A 17,400-nucleotide genomic window follows, 5' to 3' on the forward strand; every position below is an offset into this window, starting at 1 on the left:
TATCTTCTTTCTCTCTCAAAAATTTTATTAAAGGATTTGTATACCAGCTGAAGGAGGGAATTTAGGTATGAGAATGTGAACCTTTGGCTCTTGCAAATCTTACATTTTTCCCAATATTTTTTTTTAAATAGCCCTGAAACCTGGTCAGGGTTCACAGAAATGGTAACATTCCCCCTCTGCTCTGACATTGGAGTAGTCTCAGAGACCAGGGAATGAAATATAAGGCATCTTATGGTTCCTGGTTTCACTATATTAGAAATGCCTTGTTTTATCATACGTATTATTAAAAATTCTATATTTTTCAGGTGCCACTATCCATGAAAGCTTTCGACTCTATTTGAGTTCCATGCCATGTACTACTTTCCCTGTCACTGTCCTTCAGAATTCTGTCAAGGTAGGGCTGTTTAAAAAAAAATTAAAATGGAAAATACAGTTGCAAAGTAAATTATTTTCAGCCTACAGAACAAATTGAATTCACTGCAGCTGCAATTATCAGAAATTGCAGATTTCTGAAGTTGTTTCCTCTTAAAAAATGAGCAGCATAAAAAAAATGAGTATTAAAAAAACCCAAAACACCCTAACTGTTGGGACTTCCTTTGTTCCATCTAATTGTTTTTAGGTAACAAAATAACATCAAATCCAAAAGAGATTCTGTAGGAATTTATAACCCAAATAATGATGGAACATTCCACAGTGAGTGGAAGAGAGGACCTAAAGGGGCATAATGAAGTGGAAGAATTTATATAAATGCAATTACATTATTTAATTTGTATTAAATTTTCATTTCAGTTGGTGAAGACTAGGGAGGTTTTATTTTAAAAAAAGATTATGTTCTGCAATATTCAAAGCAGATATACATCAGAAAGAGGCACAAAGCAAGCCACTGGAAGCATTATCTTTTTTGTTTTAATTTTTTCCTTTACCCATTTTTCCCTTGATAGCTGTTTCTCTGAGTTGGATTCTCAAATTGGTTAGTGTCCATCAAGTTAAAATCCAGTCAACAAAAGAGTTGCTGCTCAAATCCATTAAAAATCGTCCCAAGATTTCTGTATAATTGATTGCTTTTGCACATGCAGTGGTTGTTTTATTATGTTTTACATAAAAAAATCATTTCCATGAATAAAATGCTTAGACTCATCCAAGACTGCAGTGCATCAAATCTGATAAGAAAAAGAATAAGTTGTGATGAAAATAATTCATGCCCTCTTCAGATTCAATAACTGCATGGTTATTCCATGAACATTGTTATTTCCATACTGTCAGGTGCCATGGGTTTAATTATGAACTGCTTTATCAAACACCTGGTTAGAAGTATAAAAACAATAAAATTCTGTTTTGTGTTTGGGATCTATCTCCTCCCTCCCTCCCTCCCTCCCTCCCTCCCTCCCTCCCTCTCTCTCTCTCTCTCTCTCTCTCTCTCTGTGTGTGTGTGTGTGTGTGTATTATTTGTCTTTTGACAGGAGTCCATGTCAACATTGACAGAAGACCATGTCTTCTGTCAATGCGCCTTCTCATGGTGCCTGAATGTATAATCTTTCTTTGAGACAATATTGTAAAAACAAGCTAGAGCTTTCATTAGTGTGTGATCCAGCCTGCTGGCCATCCTACATGTCATTGCCAGAAAGGTGGTGCCAGGCTGGTTCCTTGTAGTGCTGTGGACTTGAACTTTTGTTCCCATTGGAACAAAAGGTATGCAATCTAAAAATGGAGCACAGAGCTCAAAGTCCTTTGCTACAGTCAGTTCGCTGTCAGGTGAAGCTGCACATTACTGCCATCAACAAATTCTGCAAAGGCAGTAGACAAATTAGCATAGCCTGACCTTGGCAGCTGATAGATCTGAATGCTTTCCTGGCATCATATATGAGTGCCTAGCACCTTATATCCTATTGGAATGGGGAGACAGACAGTTGTGTGGAACATGATTGCTTTTGAGCATCCTCGCTTTGGTTATATAGATCCCTGAGTTTCTTACAAAGAAATCCCAGGAAATCAAGGAAGTAAAGAGATGCCTACAGGGCTCATTTAAAAGACAACAAATAAAAAAATATAAATGACAAATACAAGACCATGTTTAATTACTTATTTATTTGTTTGTTTGTCTATTACATTTACTTGCCACCCATCTTGTATCAGAAGGATTCTGGGTGTCTTACAGCATTAAACACTAAAATCCTAACATATACATACAGTGTGTGTGTGTGTGTGTGTGTGTGTGTGTGTGCATACATACATACATACAGTGTGTATATGTGTGTGTATGTATGTATATATATGTGTGTGTGTGTGTGTATGTATATGTGTATATATATATGTATATATATATATATGTATATATATATGTATATATATATGTATATGTATGTGTATATATATATATATGTATATATATATATATATATATATATATATATATATATATATATATGTTATATTTATGCTGATAAATAAATAAAGGGAGACTAGTATAGATCTATTTCAAGCTATTTAGCTCTCATCAGCTAACCACACCCTTGTTGGGAATCGAACCTGTGCTCTGTTGCCTCTTAGGCAGATGGGTTTCTGTCTGAATGGTCTCTTGTGACGAGCCAAAGACAGAGAGTGGAAGTGTGACCTTCCTCCCATATTTGGGCATACCAGGGGTTGTGACTTTAAATATATACCTCTCACCCTGGCTGGCTGATAAGGAGTCGAGCTGTGTAGCTCAATGGTTAACACATCTGCCTAAGAGGCAACAGAGCACAGGTTCGATTCCCAACAAGGGTGTGGCTAGCTGATGAGAGCTAAATAGCTTGAAATAGATCTATACTAGTCTCCCTTTATTTATTTATCAGCATAAATATAACAAATGTAACAAAAAGGCAACAGTAAAAAATATTGGGTTTCTGTCTGAATGGTCTCTTGTGACGAGCCGAAGACAGAGAGTGGAAGTGTGACCTTCCTCCCATATTTGGGCATACCAGGGGTTGTGACTTTAAATATATATATGTATGTATGTATGTATGTATGTATGTATGTATGTATATATGTATATATGTATATATGTATATATGTATATATGTATATATGTATATATGTATATATGTATATATGCATATACAGTTGCAAGAAAAAGTATGTGAACCCCTTGGGATTACATGGAGTTTTGCATGAATTGGTCATAAAATGTGCTCTGAACTTCATCTAAGTCACAACAATAGAGAAACACAGTCTGCTGAAAATAATACTACACAAACATTAGATGTTGCCATGGTTTAATTGCACATAACATGTAAACATTCACAGTGCAGGGAGGAAAAAGTATGTGAGCCCCTAGCCTAATGACGTCTCCAAGAGCTAATTGGAGCCAGGAGTGAGCCAACCTTGACTCCAATCAGTGTGATGACATTGGATGTGTTGCTGACAGCTGTTCTGCCCTTTAAAAACACACACCTGTTGTGGGTTTACTGGTTTCAAGAAGCACTTTCTGATGTGAACCATGCCTCACAGAAAAGAGCTCTCAGAAGACCTACGATCAAGAATTGTTGACTTGCATGAAGCTGGAAAGGGTTGCAAAAGTATCTCCAAAAGCCTTGATGTTCATGTGTCCACGGTAAGACAGACTGTCTACAAATGGAGAAAGTTTAGCACTCTTGCTACTCTCCCTAGGTGTGGTTGTCCTGTAAAAATGACTGCAAGAGCACAGTGCAGAATGCTTCATGAGGTAAAGAAGAATCCTAGAGTGTCGCTAAAGACCTATAGAAATCGCTGGCACCTGCTAACATTTTTGTTGACACATCTACAATAAGGAAAACATTAAAGAAGAATGGAGTACATGGGAGGACACCACGGAGGAAGCCATTGCTGTCCCCCAAAAAATATTGCAGCACGTTTGAAGTTTGCAAAAGAGCACCTGGATGTTCCACAGCACTACTGGCAAAATATACTGTGGACAGATGAAACCAAAATTGAGTTGTTTGGGAAAAACACACAATACTATGTATGGAGAAAAAAAGGCACAGCACACCAACATCAAAACCTCATCCCCACTGTAAAACATGGCGGAGGGAGCATCATGTTTTGGGGCTGCTTTGCTGCTTCAGGGCCTGGACGGATTGTTGTCATTGATGGAAAAATGAATTCCAGAGTTTATCAAGACATTTTGCAGGAAAACGTACGACCATCTGTTCTGCCAACTGAAGCTCCGCAGGGGATGGGTGATGCAATAGGACAATGACCCAAAGCATACAAGTAAGTCAACACAAAAATGGCTTCAACAGCACAGAATACGCCCTCTGGAGTGGCCCAGTCAGAGTCCTGACCTCAACCCGATTGAAATGCTGTGGCATGACCTTAAGAGCGATTCACACCAGACATCCCAAGAATATTGCTACACTGAAATAGTTTTGTGAAGAGGAGTGGTCCACAATTACTCCAGATCGTTGTGCAGGTCTGATCTGCAACTACAAGAAACATTTGGTTGAGGTTATTGCTGCCAAAGGAGGGTCAACCAGTTATTAAGACCAAGGGTTCACATACTTTTTCCTCCCTGCACTGTGAATGTTTACATGTTATGTGCAATTAAACCATGGCAACATCTAATGTTTGTGTAGTATTATTTTCAGCAGACTGTGTTTCTCTATCGTTGTGACTTAGATGAAGTTCAGAGCACATTTTATGACCAATTCATGCAAAAGTCCACATAATCCCAAGGGGTTCACATACTTTTTCTTGCAACTGTATGTATATAAGCCACAATAAAAATAAAATTTTAGTTATTAGATGGGAAGGAAGAGAACAAGATGCATGAGGGGGAGGTGGGATTGCCTCTTAATTCATCAACCAGCTCCAGTGTGATGTTCCCCCATTGGGGTCCCAAGTCATCTGGCAGAGCCAGGTCTTCAGGCTCTTGTGTAAGGTCAGAAGTGTGGGGGCCAATCTCACCTTTGGAGGTAAGATGTTTCTAAGTGCAAGAGCCATGGCAGAAAGGGCCCTTCTTATGGACCTTGCCAGCCAGAATTGCAGTGGAGGTGTGGTGGGCCAGTTCCAGTGGGGTGAGACGGTTCCTTGATAAATTCCATATTTTCAGACTTAGTCAATGACTGTAATACACTTTGGTATGCCATAAAAAGTAAATACTTTCACACTTAGTATTATAAATAAAATATTTTTTAAAACATCCTGCTTTGGCAATCAGTCATTTGAAATACAGGCTGCATGTTCTTCTGCCTGTTCCATAAACAAAGTCAAAATGCCGATATTTATTTCCCAATCATTGGAAACAAAGCTAATTTGTAGGTTATTTTGTATATGCCAGAGATGGGCACTCTTTTTTGTTCGAACCATCACTCAATCCTCACAGTATGAAGAGGCATCAGCAGATCTTCTGAGGATGAAAAGTTTGAGGATTTTAAAAGACTGAGAATGTGAGCACTTCACTTCCCAGAAGTGTTAAATTCTCATTACCATTCCTATTTCACTGTTCAGTACAGCAGTAGCACCTCTGAAATTTGGAATACATTCTCCGATCTTGTTCTAGAGCATAGATCACTTCAGATCACCCTTTCAGAAGGGAAGAAATGTTTATTTTCCTCTTCATTGGCCACAATGAATATCGGTGTGAATAATCATTTAGCCTTCCCCAAAAATATGGAAAATCTCTTCCCTGAAAATGATTGTAACTTCCATTAAAACTTCCACTTCCACTGATTTTAGTCATTGTATCTCTGTTTAAAATGCTTTCTATCCATAAAACAGACTTATATCAGACAGGTATCTCAAATGGTGCAGGTAGTCCTCGACTTACAATTAATTTAGTGACCATTAGTTACAATGACATTGAAAAATGGACAACCATTTTTTACAGTTACAACATTTGCAGCATCCCTATGATCAGATACTTGGCAACTGGTTCATATTTATGACCGTTGCTGTGTCCCAAAGTCATGTGATCCCTTTTGCAACCTTCTAACAAGCAAAGTCAACTGGGGATGCCAGATTCATTTAACAACTGGCTTGCTAACTTATCAACTGCAACAATTCACTTAACAAATGGGGCAAAACTCATTTAACAAATGTCTCACTTAAAAACAGAAATTTTGGGCTTAATTTTGGTCATAAGTCGAGAACTACCTGTATTTGAAAACAATAAAAAACAACTTTATTGTATGAGTTCTAACTACAATTGCTCCATATTTATCATTTATGTAAGCAGATTCATTTTTTTCCTGCCTTACATATCCTTACTTTCTGAAGGTAGCTTTTCATTTCTATATGCAACTTTGGATAAGTAATCATATATTGACATGGTTAAAAGCTGAGAGTTTTCCTCTGACTAGAAAATGCCATTTGCATAAAAATAGCTACTAATTCATGCATTAACTTGACAACACAGTGCACAACTGGAAAACCTAGTCCTGTAGCTGTGCAAATGAATAAATGCAATGAGGCATGATGTGTGTGAATTACCGCTGCTTCATAGCTATTTCATTTTATATAATTTTATAGAAGCATCATAGGAATACTATCTGGAAGTTGTTAACAGATATATTTGAAAATCAATTTGATACATGTGTGTACATATATTTTTCCATTCAGGTAACAAATGAACCCCCTAAAGGTCTACGGGCAAATATCAGAAGAGCCTTCACAGAAATGACTCCCACATTTTTTGAGGAAAATATCTTGGGCAAAATCTGGAGAAAAATAATTTTTGGTATTTGCTTTTTTCATGCAATTATTCAGGTATCTCCTATTCTAAGAATATATTAAATAATAATTAATAGCGATCGTCCATGTATGTTGCAGTGATGACATTTTTTTAATAGACATGTTAATATCAAGGAGGTGCAAAACTTACCATTCTACTCCTGGAGCATTCTTCAAAATTTTCCTTTTATTCTCTCTGAAAACACATTGAATCAGTTAGTCTGGAAGTGAGTTGACTGTTTCTTGAAATAAATCTTCAAGGACTGTAAGTTATTTGTGGTTTCTGGACACAGTCCTAACCTCTCAAGTTCTGGACTATTAAACCCCATAAACAAATAAATCACCTTCAGAATAGCCAGATTGTTTCAGATTCATCACTCCATTCTGAGAAATGGGTCACACAGGTAATTAATATTCGTATATTAGCTCAGAACGGCAGTGTTCATGAAGCTTACTCTATTCATTTTATTTTTTACATCAAAGTTTTATCCATAATCTTTCTGCAAAACTCAGAAGTTCAGGTAACATTCCTCTGAGTTTGTGTTGCATGCAACCTTCATCATAATTTAAAAAACAGCCTGCAAACCTCCGTTTCTCTGATCTTACCCACTGATTATAAAATGAAAATAACTATGCCTAATTCTTGAAGTAGAATCCTTTCTCTTCTCCTTAAGATTAGAAAAGAAAAATGGTGTATAATTCCTGATCTCAACTTATGAGCCATGCGCTGGAAATGAGCCAGTCAGTGTTGAATATAAGTACATGGGCTGATTGAACTTGCATGGGGGAGATCTGAATTTAAATCTGCTGTGCAACCACAGTGTGTCTTTAGATCAGCAATTCTCTTTTAGTCATAAGAGTTGTTTCAGAAAAGAGGTCTCATCCATATAGGCTGGACTTTAAAGGAAAAAGTTAGCCGTTAATTTTCCCTTGGCCTTGGTGATTATATGGACAATTGTCTGCCATCTTGACCTGCATCTGTGCATAGCTCTCCCGAAGACATGAGTAATTTGAGTCATCTCCCTATTTTACATATCGTTTTCCCATTTTGCTCCACTCAGTCTTGCCAAGCATATTAATTTATATCGTTCACTATTTGCTCACGTATCATACATAATTATTTGAATTTGTCCTTACTGATCAATAGAGTAACCAGCATTTATATGTCCAGGACTGATTTCTAACATCCAGCTTTCACTTCCATATGTTTCCACAAAAAGACCCATTTTTAACCATTCTAACTTTAAGTGTTGGAAAAGACAGTTCTAGTTTGTCATTTCATTTCTCCCTAGATTAATTTCCTCTTCACTTTTGCAGCACACGATCTTACATGCTCTTGTGCCCAAGAACATCAGTCTATCTATTGGTTTCTTTTCTTTACTCTAGACTGTTAAATTCTTGTTTTTGACATTAATATTTGAATATTTAACCAAGATTTTTCGCTACACATTTTCAATTTCATAATTAACTTTTTCACATTCTGTTTTTTAATTTTATTTCATCTAATAATTCTTAGTTGTTTAAAGATCACTTTTGATTCCAAGAATCATCCCTTCTAATCCTGTCATTCATTGAATATATTTTTTGAATTGGTTAAACACATCAGGAACAAAATGCATCCTTAGCTCACTTTCTTCTCTTTTCTGAACTGGTGTTTCTTCAAATTCAGTTCCTACAGTAGCTTCATGTTCATTATTATAAACATTCCTTATAAATAGTTTCATTGCTTATTTTGGAATATGCCTGTTTATTTGGCATTTTTGTGTCCATGTTTGGTTCTCTAGTTTTTGTAAGATTTTAAGCAGCCCTGTTTATGTGAGGAGTGCTTCAGTAATTTGCTTATTATTGAATTAATTATTGTATCTATTTCCAATCTCTATGCCATATTTTCTTGTTCCATGTTAGTTGGTGTAAAGCTCTTAATTTTAAGTGTTTCTTCTAAAGCTTAAATAGTTCAATTCTATGTCTTGTACTTTTCTATTTGACAGCTAAGTCTATTGTCTACTGTACCTCACTCTCTAGTGGAATCAGTCCTTGAATATATGTCCTCTCTATAAATGTTTCTGTCATTTGATAATCCCCTTTGTAAAGGGTTTTAGAATAGCCTTTCCATCTTCCTTTAACCTCATTTGTCTCTGTTAGATTTCTTCTATGATTGAGTATTCCTCCTTTGCTTTAAATTTTCTGGTGCTACCACTCATTTTAAAAATACCTCTCATTTTTCTTGTAATTTTCAAAACATTGTTGACGTTCTTGATTGAGATATCTTTTTTGTCCTTACGTATTTAACACTAAAAATCTGTGTTCAGACATGACACTTCTTTCTTGTTGTCCAGGCTTTCATCCTCTGACTTTTTTTTGTCAAACACAATAGCTCATCCTCCAGGCCACTTGGATCATTTCCTCTTTGAAAGTTGAAGAATGATCTTTTCTGCTTTATTTTCAGTGTTTATTTGTTTGTTTATTTATTTATTTGAATTGCTCCTCAAGTTGTCCTAAGTTAAGCATGCTGAATTTGTTCCTTACATTGAACTTCAATTTTGAGCATCTGTACTCTTGATTGAACATTGCTGCCATGCTACTTTCTTTGATTTTGCTAAGTGAAACTCATATTTATTTGACATCAATACTTAATAGATTTAATAGTTCCACAATTTGCATCTGGAAGTAATCTTGCAGACTGGATTATTCTTTCTCCATCTATTTCCTATGATGTAGTCAAATTGATTCTGATGTCCTGCATCTCAGTGTTTTCAACAGGGCACTAATATTACGCTAATACGCTGAAGCAATTAAGCTTCTGAGCATCAAAATTCACTGCATCAGAGATGCAGCATCATCCTTAGAAATAAGATTGTAATCTATTCCTTTCTCCAAATGGTACACTAGAAAACTACATGCATCTGCTGTATGTAGAAGAAGGGTTATAAATATAAAGAAACATCTAGTTGCAGCCATCTTTAACAGTTTTTGTATTTTTGTGAAAACTGTTCAAAAATGCTTTCCCACGATTTTTGGAACCAGGGTGACATTCTAGCCAGGTTTTCACCTGCTGCTTTTACTCAAGCTGTTGAAAATAGAATGTCAGGAAAAACCTTGATTTGTTTTCTAATCAGTGTGTGTAGAGATGTATTATATAATTGTCTCTAATTTCTTAATCACTGCCATTCAGTTTGTAACCTCTGGTTCTCTGATGTTCCTCTGGTAATATAGATCTCAAGAGAAAACTAGGTACAGGAAATAGCTCTTTCATCTCATTCTTCAGAAAAGCAGGAGCTATTCTGTCAGTTTTCTAGGACAAACATATACTGTTGATTCATTATCACAATGAACATCTGATACTATCATTAAATGAAATAAGCCACGGGAACCCAAAGAATAGAATCTGGGGAGAAAAAACTGTAGAAATTGTGAAGGAACTGAATACTTACAGGGTTTTTTATGGATTTCTTATTTTTGTCATGAACTTGTTCAACGCTGACCCCCCAAAAATATTTTTCTAATCTTCAAGGAAAGGAAAAAATTTGGACCCCTTGGCTGGAATATATGTTATGAATTTAATGACAGTGACAGAGAATGTGCCTTATTAAACCTCAATCTTTATTGCCAAGAAGGAAAAATACCCTGGGATGCCCTCACATATATAACAGGTAAGGGTATCAAGTTAATAATTTTGTGACATCCGTACTTATCCATACATATTACCTATCATAAATGTCTGCTGTAAGTGATTGGGGTCAGAGAGTTATTTATGTGAGACCAAGGACTTTGTGTTATCCAATGCACTTTTTAACCTTAAACGTAAAAACAAAAACATAGTCCTCCAGTATGACTATCAGCTGGGAATTTTATTTGAACTGTCCCCATAAATCTGTGTGGTATCAAGCTGTGGAATTATGCCAAATTCTCTCAGTTTTAAAAATAGTTTTCCATAGCACAAAAATGGCTGTTGATTATAAGCCATAATCACTAGCTCATAGATCCACTTACATATTTATTTGAGAAATGGAATATATATGGTGGAATGTAGTCCAGAATCACAGGAGGGAAGGGCAAAGAGACAATGGAGTATCTGGTGGGCAAGAAGAGAGCAAGGTCAAGCCGTCCCCAGCAATTCACAGAGCATATGTATAGTTATTGTGGATAATCGCTTTATATAGGCGAACAAAATAAAGGAACTACTTGGAAATAGCTCCATATGTCTGTCAGTGTATTGAGAGTTCATGACTGGAAGAGACATGGCAACATGGTCAGCCAATGGAGAGACATGGCAACTGGGTCACCCAATGAGAGCTGTTTGGAAACTGAAACAGTATTTGCTGTGTGAACAGCAAGGAGCCTGTGTGTGACTTAGCTCTGTAGTTCTGAGTGTGTGCTGAGCTCTAAACTAGTTTGCTGCTCTAAACTAAAACTGAAACTGTTCTCTCCTCTGCCTGTGTTTGCTTGCATTTGCTACCACGTTGGAAAAACCTGCTTTTGGTATTGTATATTTACTTCACGTGTTATATTATATATAAAGAGAAGTTAATGAATCCTGCTGAATCAGTTACCTGTGTGTGATTTCTGGATGTGATTTCTGGATGTGATTGCTACAACAAACTCTGACAGTGTCGCTCTTGATTCTTTGAGCCTGAGAATATTTCAGATAGAGTGGTCATAATGCTTTGCTGAACAAATGAATTTAAGAAGGTTTGTTTGGGATATTAAATACTCATTTTCAAGGCTTTCTGATTACTGATGTAATTATTATCCCACTGAGTTCCCAATTATACATAACAACAACTTAGTTGCTGGGAGAAGCGGAATTCTTTCCTGCATAGACAAAAAAATATCTGGTGAGTGTTGTTTGTCTAAATACAGTATCTTCATTGCATATGAAATATCTTCATTTCTGAACACAACTATAAGTGTTACTCATAGAGCTACAGATTTCTTCTGTGTGTGACATATGCATACCATTATTCAACAAATTAAAATTTTCCAAATGAAAAATTGAAAGCCCGAAATTGTCCATTTTGTCAGTAAATTGTTGATTCAGAATTATACATTTTTTAACCAGTAAAATGCAAGATCTTGTACAGCTACTGGTATGAGGGCAAATTATACCAACAATCCAGTTAAAATGTAAAATAAAACTATCAAGTTTAAATGTGTTTTGCGGAATTCTTAAATACCAACAAATTGTTTTAAGTCCATATCCATAGGGACTGCGTTCTAGAGATCGGGGCAATTACAAAGAAGGCTCAGCCCCTGGATTCCACTAGCAAAGCTATAGCAACTTTAGAAAAACTTCCCCAGTTACTTCATCATCTAGAAAAATGTGCTCTCTAAGAGGCTTTAAATATATAAACCAGCACATTGTCTTTCACTGTGAAATAAACTTGCAGCTTGTGAAGGTCTTTTAGTACAAGTGTAGTCTGACTATTGAGCTCTGTGTTAATTGAGATTTCTAGGCTGAATTCAAAGGTATCACCTTACAAAACACACTGGGGTAATCAAAAAGCAAGGTGGCTACCAGTATACCATTTAAAGCAATTTTCTTCTAAGAAAAGGTACAGTTGTCACATCAGCCAAAATTGATAAAAGGCACTCTTAAGGAATGGCTCTGAGGAAATAGAGAGGGATCTGGATCTACAACAGCTTCACACTGCATATGACCTCATTTTGAGGAAAATAAGTAACCTTCCTCCTCCCATGTACTAAAACTAAATATACCCAGCAGATAGACAAGAATTTAAAAACAAGAGGAAGCCCCTTTTAAAGTATAAGTAGGCTCCATTTTGTTACCCTGTAATACAGAAATCTTCATGGACCTGTTTTAAGTGATCTGAGGAGACTGTGTCTGAAAAGGCCTGGGTTTTGTTCCTCTTTGAGAATATTTATGATATAGCCCGGGTGTTGGCAACCCATAACTCCAGAACCACATGTAGTTCTTTGGGCTCTCTGCTGCGGCTCCCTGTCATATCACTGGCTGGCCTCACCCTGCCCTCACAGTCACTCCTTGCCTGGCCTGAGAAGGTAAAGGCAATGGCAGGGGATGGAGAAGCGGCCAGGGCTGATTCTCCAGCGCCTCACTTGCTGGAACTTCTTCCAGCCCTTATTGGGTGCTGGGCATTTCTCAGTCACTTGGGGAGATGCGCAATGTGCTCTCCACCCAGAGATACTGGCCTGACCCAGCCACGACCGATGCCAGCCTTGGGAATGGGATCCAGGACGAGCAGATGACGGAAAGAGGGACTGGCTCACAGCGCCCAGTTGCAGCTTTAAGAAGCTCAGGGCAGCAGGAAAAAGGGGCTGGCCCTGCCGAACCTCACACGCCCACCCCGGGGATCAGGCTTGGAGAAAACCTCTCCAAAGACGCTCATCTGTCAGCCGGTCTGTCTCCCACTCTGTATGTATATGTATATGTATGTGTTCTGTCCAACAAGCCTCCAAATTATACTGATGCTGGCTTGGCCATCTGCCACAACTAATGAAGTAGATAAGCCACCCGTTGGCTAGGAGCCCAGAAACTTATCCCTATGAAAAACCAGACTCACGGAATTCACAGACTTCTTCAAACTTAAACTGATGTTTCCTGCAAAATTCCCCTCCTGTCGCTCCACCTATAAGCTCTCTGGGAGGGTCCAATCAGTAGCCACCTGTGTCCAATTTCCTTCTGCGAGCCTGTTTCTACAGCTGCCTCCTCCTCCTATCAGCTCTCCGCATCCGTATGTCAGGGACACCTTCCCTCTGTTTTTCCTCACTGCTCCCTGACTCAGATGCCATCTGGTGGCCAACAGGACTCTCTAGTCCCTGCTCTGACTCGGAACACCCCCCAGAGTCTTCCTCAGCCTCCAGGGCAGTCCCATAATGTTTGTCGCTGTCAGATTCCAGCAACAGCTCAGCTGGCCTCTGCTGGCCCACAACATGTATGTATGTATGTATGTATGTATGTATGTATGTATGTATGTATGTATGTATGTATATGTATGCATGCATTCTGGTCTTATTGTATTTTCCAGTGCAAGATTGAGATTGTCTTGGCAACATTTCAGCGAGGTCCCCCTCGCCATTTTCAGGCTGGTGTTTTCTTTTGTATTGTAACAACCTGGGTGGTGGATGGGGTTCGTTGTTGACTAGGGCTGGTTTTCGGATGTCTGGTAGGTGGGAGGTAACGTCACATTTATTCATGTTGTCGGGGTGTTTCTCTATTTCGATGGCTTCCATAATTATTCTCTTGTTGAAATGTTCTGTTTTGGAGATTAATTTGGTTCCTTCAAAATCAATTTCATGTCCTGTTGCTTTAAGGTGCTGGAAAAGAAAGGAAGTTTTTTTCTTCTTTTCTCACTGCGTTCTTGTGTTCTGTGATGCATGCATTTATTCTCCTATTAGTTTGTCCAATGTATGTGGCAGGGCAGATTTTGCATGGTATTTTGTAGACTCCTTGGTTTTCTAGCTGGATTTTGTCTTTGGGGTTTCTTAAGATGTTGGCTATTTTTTGGTCAGGGCCGAAGGCTGTCTTGATATTGTGCTTGTGGAGAATTTTGCTGATTTTATCTGTGGTGCCTTTGATGTAAGGGAGGAGGGCGATGCTGTCGTCCTGTTCTGTATCTTGGTTCTTGGGGGGTGTCTCCCTTTGATTAGCAGTGATGTGCGGTGAGGTTTATGGGTGGTGAGGCACTGACACAGTGGTGGGTTTCAAATTTTTTTAGACTTGTGGACTTCAACTCCCAGAATTCCACAGCCAGGCATGCTCAGTTCCGATTTAAAGCAACAGCATTTGTTTTTCTCCTTTGCAAAAGAAGTTTCCTTCTTTCTTTTTCTTTTTCTTCTCCCTTCCCCTCCCTCCTCCCTCTCTCAAACACACACACACAGAGAGAGAAGTTGGATTGGACTATCTCTCCTACTCCCTTCCCTCTCTCACTCACTCTCTCTCTCTCTCTCAAACACACACACACGCCTCGGGTCCTCTGCACAAACCCCGCCCAAATGAGCGCCCTCTACTATGAGGCAGGAGAACTGCATGCCTCACCTATGTCAGGAATTTTTAGGCTTTTAACCGTTGCTTAACTCTGCTCGAGTAATCATAAAACGCCTAAAGTCAGACTAGATGAGGCACACTGTTCTCCTGCCTCATAGTAGAGGGCACTTTTTTAAATAGTTAAGCAGAGTCATCCACGGTGAGGCAGCAACTAGCTCAGCCTGACCTCAGCTTTTTATATATATTTTTCTTTTCATGATGGGAGTGGTGAGGCTGTGCCTCCCCTGCCTCACCCGACTGCATGTCACTGTTGATTAGGTTGGTAATTGTTTTTCTTTGGAATCTGTTGGAGATTAATACATTTGTGTGATTGTGTAATTCAGTTTTCAGGTGGTCTTTGTCGGCTAGGCGTTTGGTTCTGGAGATGAGGGTCTTGCCTACAGAGTTGATCTATGCAGGGTGGTGATGGGAGGCTTCTTTTATAGGCACTTATAGGGTGAAGAGGGATATGACATCGAAGCTCACGGGTAGGTCGCCGGGTTGTAGGTTTTGTTTCTTTATTGTTTCTATGAAGTGGAGTGAGTTTTGTACGTGTGAGGTGATGGATTCTATGTAGGATATGTATGTATGTATGTATGTATGTATGTATGTATGTATGTATATCTGTGTCTGTCTCTATGTCTGTCTGTGTGTCTGTTTGTCTATATCTCACTCTCACTCTCTCTCGCTCCCTGTCTCTTCTCTTTTTCTTGAAAAGCCGTCAAGCTCTTTTTAGGACTCTTCGTCATCCTTTTCTTTCTTCTTTTTGGAAATTCCAGGTTGGCTGAGGAATAGGTGCAAGCCGTGGTGGAGGCTTCCTGCCTTTCTCCTCCTCCTCCTCCTCTCGCAACCCCCTGGCCAGCTGGAAGGGTGCGCACGAGCAGGAAGACCCTCAAGCAAGTGGCCTGGTTCGGCCAAAGCATAGCAAAGGCATGCACGGAGTGGGTGACCACTCGCTTGAGAGGATCTTCCCATTCATGCATATCCTTCTGGCCCTGATACAGCTAGCCAGAGGGTCACAAGAGGAAGGGGGAGAAGGAGAAGTGTCTCCAGAGCCTTAGTGCAGTGTAGAAGCAGCTTTGTACTTACCTTTGTGCCACATTTGTGCTCAAGTCAGCCTTTGTCTCCTGCTTCAGGCTGGAGCTTGTGCCCACTGCACTCAGCCAAAGAGCTGCCAGAGGGAAGACAACAAGGCAATGGCCAGAGCTTTAGTACAGGAGCAAAGTGACTCTGTACTTGTCTTCGTGCAGAGAGAAATACAAAGAGAGGGACACATGTATTACCCAGAGCTCAATATCCTGGCACTCTCAGCTTCACTATTGTTAATGTACAGCAGGGCCAGCAATATACTTAACGCTGCAGTTCAGTGAAAACTGCAAAGTAGGTACAACTTTATATATTTATGAAGTTATTACAGTTGCCCTAAAGCTCTAAAAGGTTGGGTATTGTTTGAACTAAAAGCTTTTAAAAACAAAATTTCAAAATCTGACATGAAAACTGAAAGTCAAAATTTGCACTACCGGTATCTTTTATGTTTATCATTTTGGCTATATGTTTCTATTTAAATGATAGAATAATCTTAGTGAGTGTTTTGTAACCCAAATTTGTACACCAAAGCTTGGCGTAGTTAAGGAAAAAATTAGTCACAAAGTGTTATAAGATACACAGGTATCCATATTTTACACATTTCCTACCAAATAGCAGTTATTTACTTATGCAAGTGTTAATCAGCCTGCAATTATACAATTTTGCATAGTCACCAATTATTAAAATTAATCTTTTATTACACATAATGTGATAGTCTGGCGTTTTGCACATTTCTATTAATGTAGTCAGAGGAAATTTAGATGCATGATAACACATTTTAGAAGTCACCAGTTCAATAATTATTCAGAGAAAATAGAGCTAAAAATGTGTTACATTAATGGATGATGAGATCATTTGTAAAACAAATCATGTTGCAGGGGAGATTACATATGGAGGACGAGTTACAGATGCTTGGGATCAAAGGTGTCTTCGCACAATCCTAAAGAGGTTTTTTTCTCCTGAAACTTTGGAAGAGAAATATAAATATTCTGAATCAGGTAAATACATTTTGACATTAGTAAAAGCTTTTATTAAACTGATTGCAATCACTCTATTAAAATGATTCAATTGTGTTTGAGAAGAATAAAACTAATTGCTGGTATTGCATTCTTCCCTGGAATGGTTATTATGGGCAAGAATACACAACCTGAGGTATATTGGCCACCTGTCACATATAAAACTTGAATATGTTCACCAGAGCCTAACCCTCAGAAGAGCTCACCAAGTATAATTTTCAATGACCGAAAAGAAAAGAAAAATCCGTGGGCAATTGATTCCCTTAAAAGAATGGACATAATCTTATAAAAATCAGGTGTACCTAATTTCATTTTAAATTAATACAATTTCAGGTATTGAGTGGTACATTTCAGATTCTTGTGATTTAATCTGTTCCTTCAGTGACTGCAATGTATTCTCATTCCCCACCACCACCACCAACTGCTCATTTGTCATCCATCCTTATGTTCATCCATTTAGTCCTCATGTGGTTATTTCTATCATACAAGGAATTGGGCATATGTTGGAACGTGCTGTCCCTCAATTTCTTGAAATCTGAATTGTTATAGGTATCAGCATGTGGCTGTTTTTCTGGATTATTCCCAGTCAAAAAAAATCATGATCTTTGGATC

The 17,400-nt window shown here is 38.3% G+C and overlaps 1 protein-coding gene across 1 annotated transcript in view; it reads left to right on the plus strand.

Annotated features, from left to right (window-relative positions):
• The window catches only part of DNAH6 (dynein axonemal heavy chain 6), a 194,617-nt gene that overhangs the window by 155,044 nt on the left and 22,173 nt on the right, over nucleotides 1–17,400 (plus strand). Inside the window, exons 65-68 of the mRNA XM_032214516.1 lie at nucleotides 306–394; nucleotides 6,574–6,720; nucleotides 10,196–10,334; nucleotides 16,651–16,770. Coding sequence (XP_032070407.1) covers nucleotides 306–394; nucleotides 6,574–6,720; nucleotides 10,196–10,334; nucleotides 16,651–16,770 — 495 coding nt within the window. The remainder of the gene's footprint in view (nucleotides 1–305; nucleotides 395–6,573; nucleotides 6,721–10,195; nucleotides 10,335–16,650; nucleotides 16,771–17,400) is intronic.

This window comes from Thamnophis elegans, chromosome 3, assembly GCF_009769535.1.
Source record: "Thamnophis elegans isolate rThaEle1 chromosome 3, rThaEle1.pri, whole genome shotgun sequence".
Lineage (NCBI taxonomy): Eukaryota > Metazoa > Chordata > Lepidosauria > Squamata > Colubridae > Thamnophis > Thamnophis elegans.